Source organism: Geotrypetes seraphini, chromosome 5 (assembly GCF_902459505.1).
Source record: "Geotrypetes seraphini chromosome 5, aGeoSer1.1, whole genome shotgun sequence".
NCBI classification, from domain to species: domain Eukaryota; kingdom Metazoa; phylum Chordata; class Amphibia; order Gymnophiona; family Dermophiidae; genus Geotrypetes; species Geotrypetes seraphini.
In genome coordinates this window covers 269744437-269765627 of record NC_047088.1, presented here as the reverse complement: position 1 = coordinate 269765627, position 21191 = coordinate 269744437, and the positions used below count along the sequence as shown (strand labels likewise).

The 21191-nt window shown below is 47.4% G+C and overlaps 1 protein-coding gene across 1 annotated transcript in view; it reads left to right on the top strand.

The window, feature by feature from the left end:
- ADCY10 (adenylate cyclase 10) overlaps positions 1 to 21191 on the top strand; it is an 803671-nt gene that overhangs the window by 366120 nt on the left and 416360 nt on the right. The window contains exon 18 of the mRNA XM_033944139.1: positions 11832 to 11969. Coding sequence (XP_033800030.1) covers positions 11832 to 11969 — 138 coding nt within the window. The remainder of the gene's footprint in view (positions 1 to 11831; positions 11970 to 21191) is intronic.

The window sequence follows — 21191 nt, the reverse complement described above, 5'->3', positions numbered from 1 at the left end:
CAGACGACACAAAACTCTGCCGGGCAATCAGATCGCAGGAGGACAGTGAGGAACTCCAGAGCGATTTGTGTCGGTTAGAAAAATGGGCGGAGAAATGGCAGATGAAGTTCAACGTGGAGAAATGCAAGGTAATACATTTAGGCAGTAAAAATAAGGAATACGAGTACAGAATGTCAGGTGCAACTCTGGGAAAAAGTGAACAAGAAAGGGATCTGGGTGTACTGATAGATAGGACCCTGAAGCCGTCGGCACAATGCGCGGCAGCGGCAAATAAGGCAAATAGAATGTTGGGCATGATAAAGAAAGGAATCTCGAGTAGATCGGAGAAAGTTATAATGCCGCTTTATAGGGCAATGGTCAGACCCCACTTGGAATACTGCATCCAACATTGGTCTCCCTACCTAAAGAAGGATATAAAACTGCTGGAGAGGGTGCAGAGACGAGCAACTAAACTAGTGAAGGGTATGGAGAAACTGGAATATGAGGATCGACTTAAAACACTGGGATTGTTCTCCCTTGAGAAAAGGAGACTGCGTGGGGATATGATCGAGACCTTCAAAATACTGAAAGGAATCGACAAAATAGAGCAGAGAAGATTATTTACATTGTCCAATTTGACATGGACAAGAGGACATGAAATGAAGCTAAGGGAGGGCAAGTTCAGGACTAATATCAGGAAGTTCTGCTTCACACAGAGAGTGGTTGACATCTGGAATACTCTCCCAGGGGAGATTATTGCGGAATCGACAGTCCTAGGCTTCAAAAGCAAACTAGATGCATATCTCCTTGAGAGAGGCATATAAAGATATGGTTGGCTATAAAATAAGCCAGGTGGGATCACGTGACGCCATGCCGCGGGACAGACGCTAGCCTGTGTCTCTCCCGCTGCCCTTCTCAGAGTCCCCTCTCTTCGCCGGAGTTTTTCGGCTCTTCGAGCCTTTGGATTGGGCCCTGTGAGTGCCTCCACCCCTCCGGATCCAGTGGGCGAGTTCCGGGTCTTTTCGGGGGGGCATGTCGGTGAAATCGGCCCGACAGAATAAGGACCGCGGCAGGCAAGGAGATCTTAAAATGGCGGCGCCGCCGAGTCCTGGAGCCGCTGCGGGGGGGCCGGCTTGGATCGCCGAAATAACATCAGGAGTGACAGCGGCGATGGAGATCGTTTTAGAACAGAAACTTCTGCCTCTGGACCACAAGTTGGCTATGGTCCAAGCCTCGTTGGACTCTATGGGCCAGGAGGTGATAGCGTTCAGGCAGCGGGTGGGGGCTGTGGAAGATCGGCTGCAGCATGTGGAGGATGCCCAGACCAGACATCAGCGCCTTCTCTCTGCCCTCGAGGACCGCATTGAGGACTTGGAAAACAGATCTCGCCGGTCCAATTTGAGATTTATCGGTTTCCCTGAAGCTGTTTCGGAGCGAGACTTGAGGGGCGAGCTGGAAACCTGGCTGGCTACCTCCGTCATCTTCCCTGCTGATCTGGGCCCTCTTCGCATTGAGAGGGTGCATCGCCTGGGCCTCCGCTCTGCTCATCAGGCCCGGCCGCGAGTGGTGATAGCGAAGATCTTGAACTTTGCTCACAAACAGTTTATTCTTCAGGCGGCTCGGGGGGAACGTGCTCTCATCTATCAAAACGGCAAGGTGCTTTGTTTCCAGGATTATTCCACCAAAGTGGCCCAGCAACGGCGAGCTTTTGCACCGGTGTGTTCTACCTTGGCTGCCCGCCACATTCACTTTGCCCTTCTCTACCCCGCGCGGTTGCGGGTTCATCATAATGGTACTACTCAGTTTTGTTCTACTGCAGCGGAGGCGCAGAACCTGCTGGACGCGTGGAATGCGGACCTGCCTTCTACCAGTGCTGCTGAAGTGATTTCGTCGACTGCTGGTCCGGCCTGATGGGTGCCTGTCCTTGGGGCCGCTCTTCCGGGCTCAGCTGAGACTCTGGGCTCCATATTGGATTTCCGTTTGGACCTTGGCTGGACTTGTCCGGCTCTTTTTGACTGTGGTTTTCTTTTGCTCTGTTGCTTTGAGCTGTGACTGTGGGGATTTTCTGCTTCCAGAGATGGCCCAGGGTCCCTTTTCATTCCCATATGGCTAGAGTTGCCCCTGAGGGCCGGTGATACTGGTTTGCCTTCTGGACTGGCTGTGGTTGAGATTGCTGACAGGCGTGCTGTGCGTGTTTGGGGAGGTGTGGTAGGATGTTTGTGTGTTGTGCTGGGCTAGAGGGTGGAGGGGTGGTGCCGGGATGGGGTTCTATGGTACTAGTTGAGCTCGTGTTCTAGGGGTTCGTTGTTCGAATCTTTTGAGGGCTGTTCTTGGGGTGGGTGGGTGCTGGGTTTGGGGTCATCTGGGTGGTGGTGTCCTGCAGGGACATTGTGGTATGATCTGTTGTCCTGGGTTTGTGGTGGGGGTTCTAATTCTGTCTGTTCGGCCCTTTGGGGTTCTGCCTAGTCCATTTTGTTGTTTTCGGGGGGATTCTGGGGAGGGGGTGTCTGTAGTGATTGGTTTCCTTCGGGGACCGGAAGGGATGGGGTGGGGGGGGGCAGGAAGGACTTGGTGGGGTTGGAGTAGGTAGGTTGGGGTCTAGGGCTTGGATTGGTTTGGAGGGGGGGTGGGGGAGGGTTGGTTTTGGGGGGGCGGGGAGGGTTGGGGGGGCAGCGTTGTTTCTCTCGAACCGGGGTGACTGATGGCACTGGCTTCCGCATGGGTATGGCCTTAGGAGGGGGGCTTGCTGGGACGCCTCTTCCTGGGCTTTTGAATTTTTTGATTCCTTGTTGGTTCATTTTGTTTCACTTTTATGTCCCTTAAGCTATTATCTTGGAATGTGGGGGGCATTCATTCCCCTATAAAGAGACAGAAGGTGCTTCGACAGCTTCGGAGGAACCGGGCGGACGTGGCTTTTCTGCAGGAAACGCATTTGACAGCTGCGGAACATGCCAAATTGAGGACTTGGTGGGTGGGGGATGTCCTGGACTCTCCTGCTTTGGGTAAGAAGGCTGGGGTGGCTATTCTTGTGGATAAACATCTTCAGTTGATTGTTAAGGATGTCCTTAAGGACCCGGAGGGTAGGTATGTGATTGCCTCGGTTAGTTTGAACTCTAAACCTTATCTTCTTTGCAATCTTTATGCTCCCAATAGCCCGGGTGCGTGATTTTTTCATCACTTAGCGGATCTTTTGTCGGTCTATGACGATGTTCCTCTGGTGGTAGGGGGTGATTTCAACGAGGTGGCGGATCCTCTTTGGGATCGCTCGACTGGGGTGGGGAGGGAGTCTCGGAAATCTGCTACTGGAATTGCAATTCTTTGTGCCGCCCTCGACTTGGTGGATGCCTGGAGAGTTTTGCATCCCCTGGAGAAAGATTTTACTCATGTTTCGCGGGCCCATGCTTCTCTATCCCATATAGACTATATTCTTTGTTCCCGCTCTTTGTTTTCGGAGATCGTAGATTCTAAGTTGGGGCCTATAGAGGTCTCTGACCATGCGTGGGTGGCGCTTGTCTGGCAGTTATCTCGGACGCCCGGGACCCCTCGTGGCTGGCGTTTTCCTAGCCATCTTTATCGAGACAGCAACTTTCATGCACATCTGGTAGCCCGGTGGCGCTTTTTTCAGGACACTAATGCGGCTCATTTTGCCACTCCTTCGTTGGCGTGGGAAACGGCGAAGGCTGTCCTTCGGGGTGAGATTATTTCTTATGTCAGTTTTCAGCGTAAAGCGAGACAGCGAGAGCTGCTTCGGCTGGAGCGATTGGTCTCTTCTCTCCGTCGACGCTATGGCCTTACTGGGGCTCTTCCGGATCGTGCTCGATTGTTGGAGGCCCAGTGTTCGCTTAATTCTCTGTTACATCAACACGCTAGCCGGTCTATGGAGCATTATCGGTTTCATCTTTATCGTTTTGCAAATAAGAGTAGCAAACTTCTTGCAAAGTTGGTTCGGCAGCAGAGGGGTAGCACTCATATTGCGTCTCTTCGGACACGGAACTCGGAGGTAGTGCACAAGGATAGGGACATTAACAGGGTTTTGCGGGATTTTTTTGAGCACCTATATTCTGCTCCCCCCGACCCTCCGCTTGATGGGGCGGTATATTTAGATGGTCGGAATCTCCCGACTCTTTCGGCCTCATCTCAGGCACAGTTGGAGGCTGTGTTTACAGCTGAGGAGATCTCACGGGCAATCCAGTCTAGCGCGCTGGGTAAGTCTCCCGGCCCGGATGGTCTGCGTAGTGAGTTTTATAAGATCTTGCAAGCTGAGGTGGCGCCTTTGTTGGCTTTGGTGTTTAATGAGGCGGTTGGGTTGGGGGCGCTTCCTCGCCACTTGAATGTAGCTCAGCTCATTGTTTTGTTGAAACCTGGGAAGGACCCCAGTAAACCCGAGTCGTACAGACCGATTTCTTTGCTGAACTTTGAGGCTAAGCTTTTCGCTAAAGTTTTGGCTACTCGTCTGGCCTTGGTACTCCCGAGTCTTATTTCAGATCAGCAGGTTGGCTTTGTGAAAGGCCGTGCGATTGCTAAAAATGTGCGCCGTATTTTGGCGGCTCTGGAACGGACTACGCTGGATCAGGTGCCTTCTTTGATAATCAGCTTTGACGCCGAGAAGGCTTTTGACCAGGTGGATTGGGGCTTTTTATTTGAGGTCTTGCGGGTGTATGGTCTTGGGCCTTGGTTTATTCAGGCGGTGCGGACTCTTTATGCAGACCCGGTGGCCTGTGTGTGGGCCAATGACACTCTCTCCGATCCTTTCCCAATCTGTAGGGGCACTCGCCAGGGTTGCCCCCTTTCGCCATTGTTATTTATACTGACCTTAGATCCTCTTATTCGGGATGTTCAGGGTAACCCGGACATCATGGGCCTGGTCGTGGGGGCTCATCATTTTAAACTGGCGGCTTTTGCTGATGACCTTTTGGTCTATTTGACGGATCCTCTGGCCTCCCTTAATGCCCTCCTGGAGTGTTTTCGCGAGTATGGGGATTTTTCAGGGTTCCGTTTGAATCAGCAGAAGTCGGAGGCTTTGGCGTTTCCGGACTTGTTGTGGGTGGATTGGGGACCGGATTTTCCTTTGCGCTGGGCGGAGCACTCTTTTCGGTACCTTGGTATTCTGCTCTCTATGGATGTCTCTGTGTTGTACCGTTTGAATGTAGATCGTTTGCTGTTGGAGACTAAGGGACTTTTGCGTCGCTGGATGAATCTTCCTCTTTCCTTAATGGGACGTGTTCACCTCTTTCGGATGATTATCTTCCCCAAATGGTTATATGTCTTGCAAACGCTTCCTTTGTTTCTTTTGAAAAAGGATCTCCTGAGTCTCCTGAGCATGGTGGTGTCGTTTTGTTGGGGGGGCAAGAAAGGCAAAATGCATCGTTCTTTTCTTCAAGGGTCCTGGGTACTGGGTGGTTTGGGTCTTCCTTCGGTTCATCTGTATAATTTGGCCTGTTTGCTTAGGCATGTCCGGGATTGGCTTTTTCATAGCTCTCAGTATACCGATCGGGAGTTGGAGGCGGATTATTTTTTTCCGTGGGCTCTGCCTTATCTTTTACATTGGGATGGGAGGGTGCGGTTGGGCCCTGGGGCCCGTAGTTGCTTGGTGGAGCCGCTTCGTCGGGCTTGGAGATGTGTTTGTCAGTTTTGGGGCCATTCGTCTTTTAGCTCTGTTTTGCTGCCCATAGTGGGTAATGCGGCCTTTAGTCCTGGACAGGAAAATGTTGTTTTTAAACGTTGGGCGCGGAAAGGGTTACGCTCTTTGGAGCAGTTTCTGCAGCTGGATGGCACGGCTGTGCCCTTTTTGGCTCTCCAGGCGTCCTGGTCCTTGGGTACGACGGATCAGTTTGCTTATATGCAACTTTCTCACTATGCAGCCTCCTTGCCCCGGGACTCCTTGACTCAGTCGTTTGCTGTCACTCTGCAGGACTTTTTCTTTGATGCTCAGTGGGATTGGCTTTCTATTTCACAATATCATCGTAGATTGGTGGCTTTGCAGCCTCGGCGGGATTACCGGCGGCTCTTGTCTTTATGGGCCCAGGACCTGGGCTGTCGTCTGCGGGTGGCGTCCTTTGCTCCTTTGGTGAGACTGATTCCTAGGATGGTGCAGAGCGCTGAGCTTCAGGAATGTCAATTTCGGGTTCTTCATCGGGGTTATGTGTCTCAGCAACGGGCCTATTATTTTGGGTGTGCCCCTACCGCTATCTGCCTGAAATGTCGTCAGGTTGTTAACTCTTTGGCGCATGGGGTGTGGTTGTGTGCATCTATATCTACCTTTTGGTTGGCGGTCCGGTGTTATTTGGAGTCTTTGGTGGGTTATTCACTCCCGTCGTCGGTGGAAGGGATTATTTTTTTGGCGGATGGGTACCTGGGAGGGCTGTCTGCGGGCGACAGTTTGCTTATTCGTAAGGGTTATATTGTGGGGAAGAAATGTATTCTTAATCATTGGTTTCGGGACTCCCCCCCCACCATCTGGTATTGGCGCAATAAATTTCATCTTTTGATGGTCTGGGAGTCCATGTCCGCTCGGTTTTCTAGATCTCGGAGCAAGCTTTTTCTGTCCATTTGGGCCTCTTATTTGGATACTTTGCCCCCAGTGATCAGAAGCCAGGTGGTCAATCGGTTGCGGAAGCCAGCGGTCACTGTGTTGCCAGTGGATTGAAGGTTGGGTTGGGGTGGGGGGGCGGGATGCTGTTGGGATGGGATTTGGGGAGTCCCAGGCTAGCAGAACACAGGCCTGGACTCTCAATGTTTCTAGGGATTCATGTTGGGTGTTGGAATTTGGTTATGTACCGAAAATTGTGATTCTTATGTTATGAGTGTCTTTCAATGCTCTTGTGAATAAACAGTTTATACAAAAAAAATAAGCCAGGTGTATACCTAGCAGGGCCTCCGCGTGTGCGGATCGCCGGACTTGATGGACCAAAGGTCTGATCCGGAGATGGCGCTTCTTATGTTCTTATGAAAAAAGAGTGATCATAGACATTGGGTGCATACACATTCAAAAGGTAGAACGAATAAGCACCCACCGTCAAATGGAGCAATAAATAGTGGCCCTGGGGGTCACTATCTATAAGGCAGGCTTTGTAAGGTAGAGATTTATGAATCAAAACAGCTACTCCCACTCGTTTCTGTGGCGAAGAAGTCGCAAAAACTGTACCTAGCCAGGTTCTATTCAGCTTGGAATGTTCGATATTGGTCAAGCGTGTTTCCTGCAAACAAACAATGTCTGCCCTATGCCTTCAAGGGGGGGGGGACAGGCAGGCAGGCAGGCCTTCAAGAGGGGATGCAGGCCTTCAATGGGGGTGCAGGCCTTTGCGGGGGGTGCAGGCCTTCGGGGGGAGTGCAGGCCTTCAGGGGTGGGATGCAGACCTTTAAGGGGGGGTGGGACAGGCCTTCAGGGAGGGGGGCCCTGGTGTAAAAATACACGGAGGGAATGGGGGGGGTTCAAAGAGATGCACATATGCCGGACTTTGGGTGGGAAGAAATAATGGGTCTGAAAATATAGAAGAGGGAGAGAGATGATGGACCATGGTTTTTAGAGAGGGAAGGAACAGAAAGGGAGAGAAGTTGGACACAAGGGATGGTGTGGAGGGGGGGGGGATAGAGATACTGAATAGGAGGGTAATTGGGAAAAGAAAGGGAGAGATGGTGGACCCTGGAGTGATGGGGAAGGAGGGAGAGTTGCTGGATGAAAGGGTAGTTAAGAAAAGATGGATCTGTGGAAGGAGACAAAAAAAGAATAGATGCCAGACCTCCTGGGGAGGGAAGGGAAACGGGGAGGACAGAGATGGCAGATGGATGGTTAGCATGCAGAAAGAAGGAAGAAGGAGACCCTGGCAAGCAAGTTATCAGAAAACAACCACAAGATTTGAAAAATAACCAGACAACAAAAGGTAGAAAAACTAATTTTATTTTCTGTTTTGTGATTACAATATGTCAGATTTGAAATGTGTATCCTGCCAGAGCTGGTGTTAGACTGCAAACGTGAGCTAGGATTTAACAGAGAGGAAAAGTCCTTTTTGTTTTTTTATTTTATTTACACCACAGCGCCAGTGTGGTTAGGAGAAGCCAAAGGGAGGTGAAAAAGCTATAAAATAAACCCACCAGGATGTTTGAAAAAACAAACAAACACCCAATTGGGCAGGAAAATTGAATCGATAAACCAATTCAATAGGCTGAATCGAATTGAAATTTTTTTTTTTTTTTCTTGAATCGGGCAGCACTAGTTTGCGCTACTGTCTTAGACTTTAGGACCTGGGATTGGAGAGAAATGGCATCCTCAGTACTTTATAATGCAAGTGAAACGAGGATTTGGTCAGACTTTTGAAGGGTCTGCAGAAGAAAAATATTGTATAGGCCGGTGACATGAGACAGCAGGAAACAGGAACTTTTCTTCCTTCTATTTTTGTGAATGGAAAGGCTGAGGATGTCAGAGAGTTCAGTTAAAATATGTGCTTTATAAGAAAATATAATAATGTGTTTTATAAAGTTTATAAGCATTGCTGGCCTACCCGGTGAAGTGCTCCTAATGGTGGTGATGGTGGCGGCAGCATGTCAATGTGTTGAGAGGAAGAGGTGGTCTGGGAAATTCTGCTAAGCAAACTCCGGGCCCATTTCCACCCCCCAATTAGTCCACTCCATTCAACTGGTTCACATTCTGAGTGGGTCTTTGGGTGTTGTGCCTAGGTAGTTGTTTTGGGATCTCTTCCAGTGGTTTGTCAGTATCTCCTTGTGGTCCAAGGAAGGAAACTTTGTTAACCTTAGCATTGACCTTCAGAATATGTTTGTAACAGCGCTGCTTGTGTGGCATTAGGCTGTGTAGTGATCAAAAGAAAAAAAACAGACCTTTGCACATTTTTGCACTATATGGTGGGTGTATGAGGAGATTCACATTTCCTGCACAGCTAAGTCCTTGTGAAGTTACCTTGTTCTTTCTGTATTTGACATCTAGCAAGGTCTCTGTTTGGAAGGAAAGATCTAAGCTTAAAAATGAAGTGGCCAGAAATTATGGTAAAAGCAGATAGCATTGCTGATTTTAAGAAAGGTTTGGACAAATTCCTGGAGGAAAAGTCCATAGTCTGTTATTAAGACATGGGGGAAGTGTCTGCTTGCCCTGGATCGGTGGCATGGAATGTTGCTACTCTTTGGGTTTTGACCAGGTACTAGTGACCTGGATTGGTTACCATGAGAATGGGCTACTTGGCTTGATGGACCATTGGTCTGACCCAGTTATGCTATTCTTATGTTATGTTCTCATCTGTAGGGGGCCTTTGTTTTCACTTTTTATTTAATGTATTTTTTTCTTGGACCTTATCAGTGTTTTTCATAATGGAAGAGAATTAATGTGTGTGGAATGGGAGGGGGGGTAACTAATTTCTTCAGCTAAATAATTAAATCCACTTCAACCAGACATAGGAGAACTCGCACACCATTTACACACCCTCCAACCAAAATCGTCAAAAGAAAAAAAACTGTTTGACAACCTCCTAATGCTCGACCCCCAACTCTACAACCTATTGACCTCGACCACAGACTACAAAACCTTCAAAAAAGAAATAAAAACCCTTCTATTCAAAAAACACATGAAACCAAACTAACACAATCAGAACTGTCCCAAGCATCACCTGCAACTACTCCATACGTACTTCTGATGTCATGACAATTCAGACATAATTTATGTTATGTTTGGAATAATGGTTACATATATGAGGTTCAATAAAGGAAAATTTTCAGTGCCTGTTTCTATTATGACCATTTATTTTTCATGGTTATTACAAAAAATATTTTTTTACATGGGGGGTGTGCCAAAAAATGATGGGCCCCGGGTGCCACATACCCCAGGTACGCCACTGGAACCACCTAAAAATAAAAGAACACAAAGCGGCAATATAACAAGCAATGAATCCTTCATACAGAGTAAGACATATTCCACTCTGAATGTAATCAAGTAAGTGCAGAGGATTGGAGCAGATGGGTATTAAGATAATTGGCTGCCTCCAAGGAAGAATCAAAAGTGTGCCACTGACCCTGATGGTGGAGGCGCAGGATAGAGGAACATAAACCAACATTTCTTCTCAGCAAGAGTGGAGCATAAAGGGTAAAACAGTTTCCGTTTTTCAGTCAATGCCGCTGAATAATCTTGAAAAATCCAGACTTCCAAGTTGCCAAATTTCAAAGTGTCTCTAATTTGTTTATATTGCCTCAAAATTTCCACTTTATGATTGTAATTGAGCAATTTAACAATGACCATCCGCGGCCGCGCTTCCTGCTTCGCTTCCCTGCCCAAGCGATGGGCGCGCTCCAAACAAATCTGGCCCATACCTTCCTGCAGAGGAAAAGTGTCTCTCAGCCAACCTTCCAAGGAGTGCAAGAGGGCAGGGCCTGCTACAATCTCAGGGATTCCTAGGAAATGCAGATTAGACCTGCGAGATCTATTTTCCAGGTCTTCCAATCTCTCAGCTTGCTTAAGGGTAAGATCTTGTAGTTCCAACAAAGTTACCACTTGAGCCTCCTGTGTGTCATCCAGACGGGAGACCCGCGCTTCCAAATCTGTAGTACGGTGATTGGTGTCCGTTAACATGGTCTCCAATTACCGCAATTGAGCAGATAAACGTTCAATGCCGGGCTGCATCGCTAACGCAACCGCTTGTGTGATAGCATTCAGCGCCTCCGGGGAAAACTGACTAACCTCGGCCGAGGTCCTCGGCGCCATTTTGTCTGCCACTGGAGTCGGGCAGTCCCGATCTTTCTTCGCGGTGCAGGTGGATATAGGAAACGCAGGCGATTTCAAAAACTTGTCCGTATGCCGTACAAGAACTAGCACTGTCTCCCGGCCAGAGTGGATGTGGGACAAGGCGGCAGAAATATATAATTGACAACCCGGGGCCCAGGAGCGCAGGCAAGAAGCATCCACCTGAGCCTATCGCATCACGTGACCCCTCAATTTACATGAGTTTATTCAGGTACTCAAGCATTTTTCCCTGTCTGTCCAGCAGGCTCACAATCTATCTAATGTACTTGGGGCAGTGGGGGGGATTAAGTGACTTGCTCAGGGTCAGAAGGAGCAGTGTGGGTTTGAACCCACAACCTCAGGGTGCTGAGGCTGCAGCTTTAACCACTGCACCACACTCTCCCAATCAAGCTGAAATTTGGCACATGAGTAAGACATACCAAATTGACAAAAGTAAGCCTTGTGGAGACAAGATTTGGCAAGGTTGATTTTTTGCATACTACCGTGTACCTCACCATAGGCGACCATAGGTGTGGTATTGCAACTATCCCAAGTACCACAGATTAAAAACAGAATACTTTTGTTAATTTAAAAGGCAACACAACACACTAGGGATTATGGGTATTAACCCCTTCAGTCCCTCATATAAAACTCCGGTTGAAACAAGTACTTTTGTACTATAACTTGTGCTTGCTTTGGAGCAGGTGCAAAATCCAGTAGGGGAATTATTTGGCAAATGCATGTATTCCCATTGGAAAATGGGAAATATGTTTAGGCCCCGATATTCAAAGGAAAGGGCAATGTCACTGAGCATCTCCTCTGTCTGCTATTCACTTTGTTAACTGGGTAAGTAAATATCTCTTTGTTTATTTGGATTTATAAAGAGATTCACCCAAGGCAAAAAGATTGTCATAACCTTATCTGCCAAGCTTCTGACTAGCCACACTGATGCAGATGTTAAATGCTGGTGCCCGGACATGGCCAGGCCTGAGGGACCCCTTACCTCCCATTTACATGCTTCTGAAACTCCCTCACTGGTGTGTCCTGCAAGGTCATCTCACTGCATAACTGCTTTCTGCATTTGAAAGGACATGGTCTTTGATTTTTGTTTTTCTTTTGCTCTCCACACACACAGCTGTGAGCAAATGGCAGCTAATGAAGCCCCAGAAAATAATGTCTCCGGAGGACAAAGCCCAAGAGCCTGAACGGTTCACCTGCAACATTACTGATGCTGGGAGTCTGGAGAACATTCCTCTGCCCTTCACTCTGAAAGGTATGAGAGTGTCTGAAGCCTTTCATAGTATGCGAGTGAGTCACATGTTCCCTGCTGCTTATACCACATGTCAAGAATGAGAGTCATCACAGAGGCAGTCCTTTAGAGGTCAATTTTCACTTATATAGCACTGTACATTTTGACATTTAATAGACAGACCCTGATCAGAAGAGCTTACAATCTAGCATGGACAGACATACCTGGCCTATAGGATTAAGGATGCAAAACCCATAGCGAGAGGAATTAGGAGTCAAAAGCACTCTCAAAGAAGTGGACTTTTAACTCGGCCATGAACACTGCTCCCCACAGGGATTCGGGTAGCTTGTTCCAAGCATTCAGCGCAGCAAGGCAGAAGGGACAGATTCTGGAGTTGGCAGCTGAAGAGAAGGGCACAGAAAGGAGGGACTTACCAGCTGAGTGGAGTTCATGGAGGGATCATAGGGGAAGAGAGATAGTGATTGCCAGTCGATTGAGTGCATTTGTAGGTCAGTAAGAGTGATTAAATGTCCAGGCCATGTTCCACAAGGAGCATTATTTTTCTGCAGTGAGAGGTGTTTCTGCTTCTTTAGGCCACAGAAAGAAAAGCAGATGCAGAGGTGACATTTTAAAATTTTTGCTGATGCAGGTGGCCATGTGTACTTTGTGCCCTTGGCCTGTTTATCAGTAAAAGTGTTGAAGAGCGAATATCACTTAGCCAGGTAGTCATCCCCCTCCCCCCCCCCCCTGTTCTTAGTAGGGAAATTCTCACTGAGTTGCTAAGAGAGAGAGGAGAAACACACTAGGCACACACAACTAGAATCATATAATATACAGTAACTGAAGCTTCAGGGAGATTTCTATCTGATGCTTAAAGCAGCAGCATCAAGAAATTACTCTCCGAGGCATACAGCACTGATTCCTTTTATTGAGGAGTTTGGAGGAAAAATTAACAAGCATAAGTCAAACTATTGGTAATGATTACATATGTTACAAGATGTAAGCCATAGGTCATATGGTCAGTGGACAAAAGATATATTACACATGTCATAAATCATAAGATCATAAAACCCTTTATCTATTTTCTAGGGCAGAGTGCAAGCTTTTTACCATAGCAAGTTTTTATACCTATATTTCACTACATAGGTTTTCAGCAGGGGGGTGTAATCCTCACATCGCCCCTTTCAAGGTCTACAGCCTCCTCCCTTTGACCATCTCAGAGGTGATCTTACATGTTACCCAGACGCTCTAGCTCCAGGGCAGAGTCTGAGTGGAGCAAAATAGAAACAGTCCTCAGCTGGGGCTACTTTGATGAGGGCCAGACTGAAAGGTTGACAGTTTGTGTAGGGCATTAAGGCGGGGTACAGTACTCTATATTAACAACTTTACAACATCTAACTAACATTGTATGGGTAAAGTAAATCCTTATTCAAACAGGGTCTACAAAAGTATATGCATGCTCTCACTTTGAAAATTGGTACAAAGCCTGAGTCTTTGCAAATGATTTGTTCTCTGGCCCAGATTCTGAAGCTGAGAGTGTCTGATGCCCAGTATAACATTATTCCTGGCACACTAGCGTTACTAGACATCTGAGAAAACCCACTGCTTTTACATATTATAATAATAATAATAACTTTATTGTTCTATACTGCCATAGTCGTGAGACACCAAAGAGAGCTGGACAATCAGCGAAATTACAATGTGTTGAGATCCGGGACACATCATGTAGGGAGTTACAAAGAGCATATAGAGTCTTACAAAAAGGGAGAGAGATACAGCTTATGGAGTCTTACAACAGGCAGTGAAAAAATGTTATACGTTTCAGATTTGAAAGCAGGAGTGGACATATGTAGTGTTGGATGAAGATACTTTTTTAGGTGACAATTCTGTTGAATAAGGCAGTTTTTATGGTTTTTCTAAAGGCCTTATATGTCAATCTTGCTGTCTAACCAGTGTTGTTGTTTGTTAGCTTGGTACATAAAGGTTCTATCCAGGAAGGTTTTGTATTTGCAGCCGGTAATGCTCGGGGATGCAAATAGGTTGCTGTTTCTGGTTTGTCTCGTAGGATTGTATAGAGTGAAGTGAGGAAGCAGGTATGTAGGAGCTAGTCCCCAAACCAGCTTGAAACATATGCAAGAGAACTTGAAGATTATTCGGGCCTCCATTGGCAGCCAGTGAAGTAGTTTGTAGTAGGGGCTAACATGGTCGCTCTTTTTCAGTCCAAATATCAAGCGGACCGCTGTGTTTTGGACAATCCTAAGTTTCTTTACAGTTTTTTTAGGTATACCCATATAAACGATATTGGAGTAGTCCAGTGTTGAAAGCACTAGTGATTGCACTAGTAGTCTAAATGATAGAGGGTTGAAGTATTTTTTGATGGACCTTAATTTCCACAGTGTCAGGAAACATTTTTTTTACTACTATGTTCGTGTGTTCCACCATTGTCAAGTGGGTGTCTAGAGTGACTCCCAATATTTTTATTGTTTCAGTAATTGGGAACGCATGATCTTTTATATGTAACATTGTATTGGTAATTTTGTCTGTTGGGCTTGCAAGGAAGACTTTTGTTTTTTCTGTGTTTAGTTTCAGCTTGAAGCTTATTGTCCACTAGCTTTATAGCCCGTTACATTAACGGGTGCTAGAATATATGTGTGTCTGTCTTTATTTCTTTCTCTCTCTGTCTCCTTAGCCGCTTTTTCCTGTCCATTCTCCCTTATTTTTACCTCCCCTGTGTCCACCACCACCCCTTCACTGCTCCCCTTATCCAGCAGCAGCCCTTCTCCCTTTGTTTTACCTCCCCCTTGTCCATCAGCACCTCTTCCTGCTCCCCCTGTCCAGCAGTAAGCCTCCCTTCATTTTTCCCCCGTGTCCATCATCACCTCTTCCTGCTCCCTCTGTCCAGCAGTAGAGCTCCCTTCATTTCCCCCTGTCCATCAGCACCTCTTCTTGCTCCCCATGTCCAGCAGTAGGCCTCCCTTCATTTCCCCCCCTGTCCATCAGCACCTCTTCCTGCTCCCCCTGTCCAGCAGTAGGCCTCCCTTCATTTTCCCCCCCTGTCCATCAGCACCTCTTCCTGTTCCCCCTGTCAAGCAATAAGCCTCCCTTCCTTTTCCCCCCCCCCTGTCCATCATCACCTCTTCCTGCTCCCTCTGTCCAGCAATAGGCCTCCCTTCATTCCCCCCCCTGTCCATTAGCACCCCTTCCTGCTCCCCCTGTCCACGGGAGTTAGTACAGGGCCGGTGTCTGCCATTCTCCCCAGAGTCCTTGCGCCCCCCTCCCTTCCCTTCCCACGGACCTGACTACCTACCCGGCGATTCAAGCAGCATGTGCAGGTCTTCACACGCTGCTTCGGGTCCTTCTACTGCCCTGATTTACTCTGGCACGACCCTGATGACATCATCAGAGACGCGGCAGAGCAAATCAGGGAAGTAAAAGGGCCCGAAGCAGCGTGTGAAGACTGGTGCACACCTGCTTGAATCGCCAAGGTAGTCGGGTCCGCGGGAAGGGGGTGAGCGGAAAAGGACTCGGACTCCTGTGGTCTGTCGCGGAGGGTGACCAGGCTCCATTTCAGCCGCAGGGAAGGCTCACTGCCCCAGCTCCTTACCCATCCACAGGCCGGGCCAGGCCTCTCGGGCTTTCTCAGCGGCCCGGCTCACTCGGTTGTTGTTTTTTTACTCCGCTTCCTGCATTCGCTGCTCTCCGTCAGTGACGTAATAAGTGCGCATGCACACTTGTCTTGCCACATCCCGACAGAAAAGGGATCAGGGAACACGCGAGGCAAGTGCACATGCGCAGCTAGCATTTTATTATTTAAGATTGTTCTATTTTGGTCATAATTTGAGAAATGTATTCTGAGGTCTCTTTCGTTATGCTGTTTACTGGAATTAAAATGGAAATGTCATCTGCATATATGTAGTGGATTAGGTTTAGATTTTTTAGGAAGTGTCCTAGGGATGATATGTAGATGTTGAATAGAGTAGGTGATAGCGGTGAACCTTGAGGTACTCCTGAGGGGTTTTTCCAGCTGTTTGAGTATGTCCCTCCACTAATCACCCGGTAAGATCTCATTTTTAGGAAATCCTGTAGCCAGTTTCTTACTCTTCCCGTGATTCCTATTCCGTCTAGGCAGTGTAGCATTATTTCGTGATCAACCAAGTCGAAAGTGCTGCTGAAATCTAGTTGTAAAATCAGAGCACTTGTTCCTTTGCTGAATAAACCGTATAGGTGATTGAGGATCGAGGCCAGGACTGTCTCAGTGCTAAAACCTTTTCTGAATCCCGATTGGTGTTCACTGAGGATATTAAATTTGTCTAGATAGTCTACTAGCTCCAAATTGACTAGTCCTTCAAGCAGCTTGGTGAATAAGGGGATGCTTGCTATCAGTCTGGAATTGGTTTTTAGGGCTAGTGAGTTTTTTTGGTGTGATTAGAATGTGTCCCATTTCCTCGTGGAATGTTCCTTCAGCGAGAGTGGTTGCTATCCAGTTAAAAAGGTCCTTTTGAAAATCTAGTGTAGCTGCTGTCATGATCTTGGAAGGACATACGTCCAGAAGGCAGTTTGATTTGGTATATTTGTTGTATAGTGTTAGGAATTGGTGCCAGTTAGGAGGTTCAAAATGTTTCCAGAGCATGTCTACTCTTGTTTCTTTTTCATGGGGTTCTGATTGGAAATCGAAGTTGGGTGAGGGTGAAGGTATTGTCGTTCTTACATCTAAGATTTTGTTTTTAAAAAACGTGGCAAGAGTTTCTGCCGAGGGTGTACATTCATTATTCTGTAGCATGATTTGGGTGGTGTCTGTTTACCAACTTGAATAGTTCTTTGCTGTTTGTTTTGGGTGTCCCTATTTTTTGTGCGTAGTATGTTGTTCGCTTTTCTATTTTTCAGATTTTTGTAGTTTTTCATTTTTTGTTTCCAGTGAGTTTTGTCTTCTTCTTTGTTTGTTTCCTGCCAGGTTCTTTCTATTTTTCTCAGTTCCTGTTTTAGAGTTAGTAGTTCAGAGTCGTACCATTCATTTGGTTCCCTTTCTTTCTTTTTGTATGTTTGTAACGGAGCTATTTGTTCTAATATTTCTTTGCTAGACTTTGCCCATCTGTTTGGGAAGTTTTGTGTTTCCTCTATTTTGGGTTGTAATTCGTAATGGGTCCAGAATTCTATTGGGTTTATAGTTCCTCTTCTGGTGATTGTGGCTGGGTTTGGGTTTTTTCTTTTGTACTTTGGCTGGGGTGATTTTTTTTGCCAATAAAGATCAAAATTACAAATGTAGTGATCTGACCCGATGCATTCTTTCCAGGCCTCTATGCTATGTTGGATCTTTGGGTCGGGGACTTCTTTTTGTGAAAAGGCAATTAGATCTAGTTGGTGGCCTTTTTCATGTGTTTTCTCTGGTTTTGGTACTGAGAAGCCCAGGATTGTTAGGAAAGTGACAATTTCTATCACGTTTGGTTTATCCACTTGTTCTAGGTGAACGTTCATGTCGCCCAGTAGTAGGTTTATGTTCCTTTTAGGGTGTTGGTGGTGAGGTATTCGAAGAACTCTTCTCTAGTATTAGACCACTTTCTTGGGGGGATATAAAATAGTGTCATGGTTAGTGCCTCTTCTAGTTGGGTGTTGGTGATCTTACAGGTTAATATTTCTAGGTCGTTTGTGGTTTTTGCGTCTATTTTGTTATATTCAAAGGATTCTTTTAAAATTATCGCTATGCCGTCCCCTTTTTTCCAGTCTCTAGATAGTGGTATTATTTTGTAACCTTGGGGTAGCATTTCTTTCATAATCGTATCTGTGTCTGAAATCATCCATGTTTCGGTCAGGCATAGCAGATCAGGGTTTGTTTGTGTCAGCCAGTCGTGCAGTATCTGGGCTTTGTTTCTTATTGATCGGTTGTTTAGGTAATATCCCATGAAGTTGGCATATTTAGTTGGGGTAGGAGTATTAGTACATTCTATTGTTTTTAATTTCCTTTCCTTGATCTTGTTACTATGGTGTTTAGAGGAGTTTCGTGTTCTGTTTACCACGGGTATTTGCATTGGGCCTAGCTTTGAAAAGTCATGTAGAAATTGATGTGGGCCAGTTGGTTTACTCGTCTTGGTTGGCCTGTGCCAGGAAAAATGAATAGGGATTGGTTTGGGTTTTTTTTCATCATTACACCAGCTGCTATAACATTTTAAGTAGAGAATCCCCAGTATAAGTATGTATTTGTTTAGAAATGCCATGTTTTGTTGTTGTTTAGATTGGGTGATCGAAATATAATGATATCGGCAGTAAGCAGTAATATGCAGTAATACTATATATATATTAATAGCAGCAGAGATTTTTTTCCGCAGTAATAAGCAGTAATAATATCTGTTGTCGTTAGTAAGCAGTAATTTTAAGTAAGCAATTGTAAGCAGTTGTTATACTTATCTTAAGTAATTTAGAGTCATGCGGGATCCTCTCCTTACTGTTCGTCGCTTCACAAAGGCGCGCACTAAGGCGCAGGCGCCTTTGCCGTGCGCCTTCGCCGGCGCGCCAAACGGCAGTGCGCCATTGGATCAATTTAAAGGAGCCCCCGCTGGTTTCGGGGAAGGGGCGGACTGCCTCGCGCTGCCCCGCAGGATCGGGCTCCTCTCGGTGTTCCTCTGCCTTCCCGCTGGCTCACGGTGCGGGCAAAGGCAGTGCGCCATTGGAGAGATCAATTTAAAGGAGCCCCCGCTGGTTTCGGGGGAGGAGCGGACTGCCTCGCGCTCCCCCGCAGGATCGGGCTCCTCTTGTTGTTCCTCTGCCTTCCCGCTGGCTCATGGTGCAGGCAAAGGCAGTGCACCGTTGGAGGGATCGATTTAAAGGAGCCCCCGCTGGTTTTGGGGGAGGGGCGGACTGCCTTGCGCTCCCCCACAGGATCGGGCTCCTCTCGGTGTTCCTCTGCCTTCCCGCCGGCTCACAGTGCGGACAAAGGCAGTGCGCCGTTGGAGGGATCAATTGAAAGGAGCCCCTGCTGGTTTCCGGGGAGGGGCGGACTGCCTCGCGCTCCCCCGCAAGATCGGGCTCCTCTCGGTGTTCCTCTGCCTTCCTGCCGGCTCACGGTGCGGGCAAAGGCAGTGCGCCGTTGGAGGAATCAATTTAAAGGAGCCCCCGCTGATTTCGGGGGAGGGGCAGACTGCCTCGCGCTCCCCCGCAGGATCGGGCTCCTCTCGGTGTTCCTCTGCCTTCCCGCCAGCTCACGGTGCTGGGGGGTCACATGATGTCAAACGGACATCGGTGGAGTGAGCTCATGCTTACCTTCTTTGTTTTATCTGCTTTTCCCCACCAATGTACAGTTTAATCACCCCTTTTACTGGTAGTGTCGAGTGTTTTTTAGAGGGCTTGGTGGACTCATGACTTCAAAATTGCCACGGAGGGAGAGAGATCACAGTCGTGCTGGTACTGTCAAAATGGCAGATGAAGAGCCCTCACAGCAGCTATCGGTCGACTTTGGAGGACTTCATAGCATTTTGATATAGTTACATGCTGGGCGTCCAAACTTGTCCATGGTCTTACCCTCCCTTCCAGGAGGAACTGTAGCATAGACCCTGGAAGGATAGGTTTTTTTCAAAGAGGACTCCACAAGGTGAGATAATTGTGAATTCTCAAACCCTTTGCAATGCAGAGTTCTATACCTCGAATCCAATTTGCCTGGAACAGCAGGTATAGCATATGGAGTCTCCAGACAACGTTTGAAAGTTTGAGACAAAAGCTTGTTAAAAGGAAGCTTAAGTGACTCTGCAGGAGGTTGAGGTAGATGCATGACCTCAAGATACTCTTCAGAGTATTTAGAACCAGCATGTAACTGAATTTCCAGGTCATCAGCCATCTGACGAAGGAAGGAAGAGAAAGACAGCTGATCTGCCAAGGCCCTGCCTTGTGAGGGACTTGATGACATCAAATGAAGGTGAAGCCTCTCTGGAGAAGTGGCAATCCAAAGAATATCGAGACTTGGAGCAAGCAATGGAAGCAGCTGATTCCTCAGGGTCCAGAAGCGGTGACCTCGAGTGAGGAGTTGGAGACCTCGAAGAGCTGGAAGGTCTGGAATGAGGCCTAGATGAAGAAGGCTGCTGTTTAGAAGAAGATCTGCGCCTCAATGGATGTCTCGATGAAGGCCTCAATCGGCAACGAGAGTGGTGTCTGTGAGCAGGTCTCGAGGATCAAGGAGACTTCACCCTATGTATGGAAACAGGCAATGCTGCTGGTGAATGGATAGGGCTAGAAGCTGTAGATTGAAATACAGTGGATTGGATCAGGGAATCTCGAAGCACTCCCAAAGACTCTGCTCCTTGTATGGAGTGTGAGAATTCCTGTCGAAACACTCGCAAAGAATCTACTCCTTGCTTAGAGTGTGTAGATGCCAGACCAGACCATTCGAAAAGACTCTGCTCCTTGCATAGAATGTGAAGCTTCAGCTCGAGGCACAGGCAGGGACTCGACCTCATGGGAGACTGCTGATTGCCCAGGCTGGATTACAGGAGGTAGAACCATATTTGCTCGAAAACTGAACAAATTGCTGCTCCAACATGGTCTGGAGAGAAGCCTGCAAAGGTGGATCCGCATCTGAAACCAGACTGCTTGCTGAGGCTAAAGGCTCCAAGATGGCATTGGAGATATGCTTGAACTTGGAGGTCTTAGAAAGTTTGAGGACCACCGCAGGAACCTTCTGCTTAGGTATCTGACCTGAGGGGAGCTCAGGGGAAGATAAAGCAGGTGTACACGAGGCTAAAGATGATCCAAACGAGGACGGTCTGATGAGGCTCAAGATCGGAGTCGTGGAAGCAGGAGGACATTCACTGGAAGGTGGGACCGAGGCAGCACTCGAGGTTGAGGGTGTCACTGAAGAGTCCATCCTGAAGAGTTTCTCCACTAAAACTCGACAACATTTAAGGGCTCGAGGTTGAAGAATAGCACAGCGCTTACACGACTTTGGATTATGGTCAGGCCCAAGGCACTTGAGGCACCAGTGATGTGGGTCCGTGAGAGAAATTGCACGCTGGCACTGGCTACACTTCTTGAAGCCCGTGACTGGCCGGGACATAGGAGGGAAGATAGCTGCTGCGAAGTCGAAGCCTGCAGGCTGTGGCTGCGTGGCCTGGCCCGCCAGTCAGTTAATGAAGAAAAAATAAAAATAAGTCTTCTTTTTTTAAAAAAAGGAAAATAAAGAAAGTAAAACAGCGATTCGCGACTTAAAAGAACACAAACTGCGGTGAGAGAAGGCACGAAGCGAATGAAGTTCAACGCAGAGTGTCA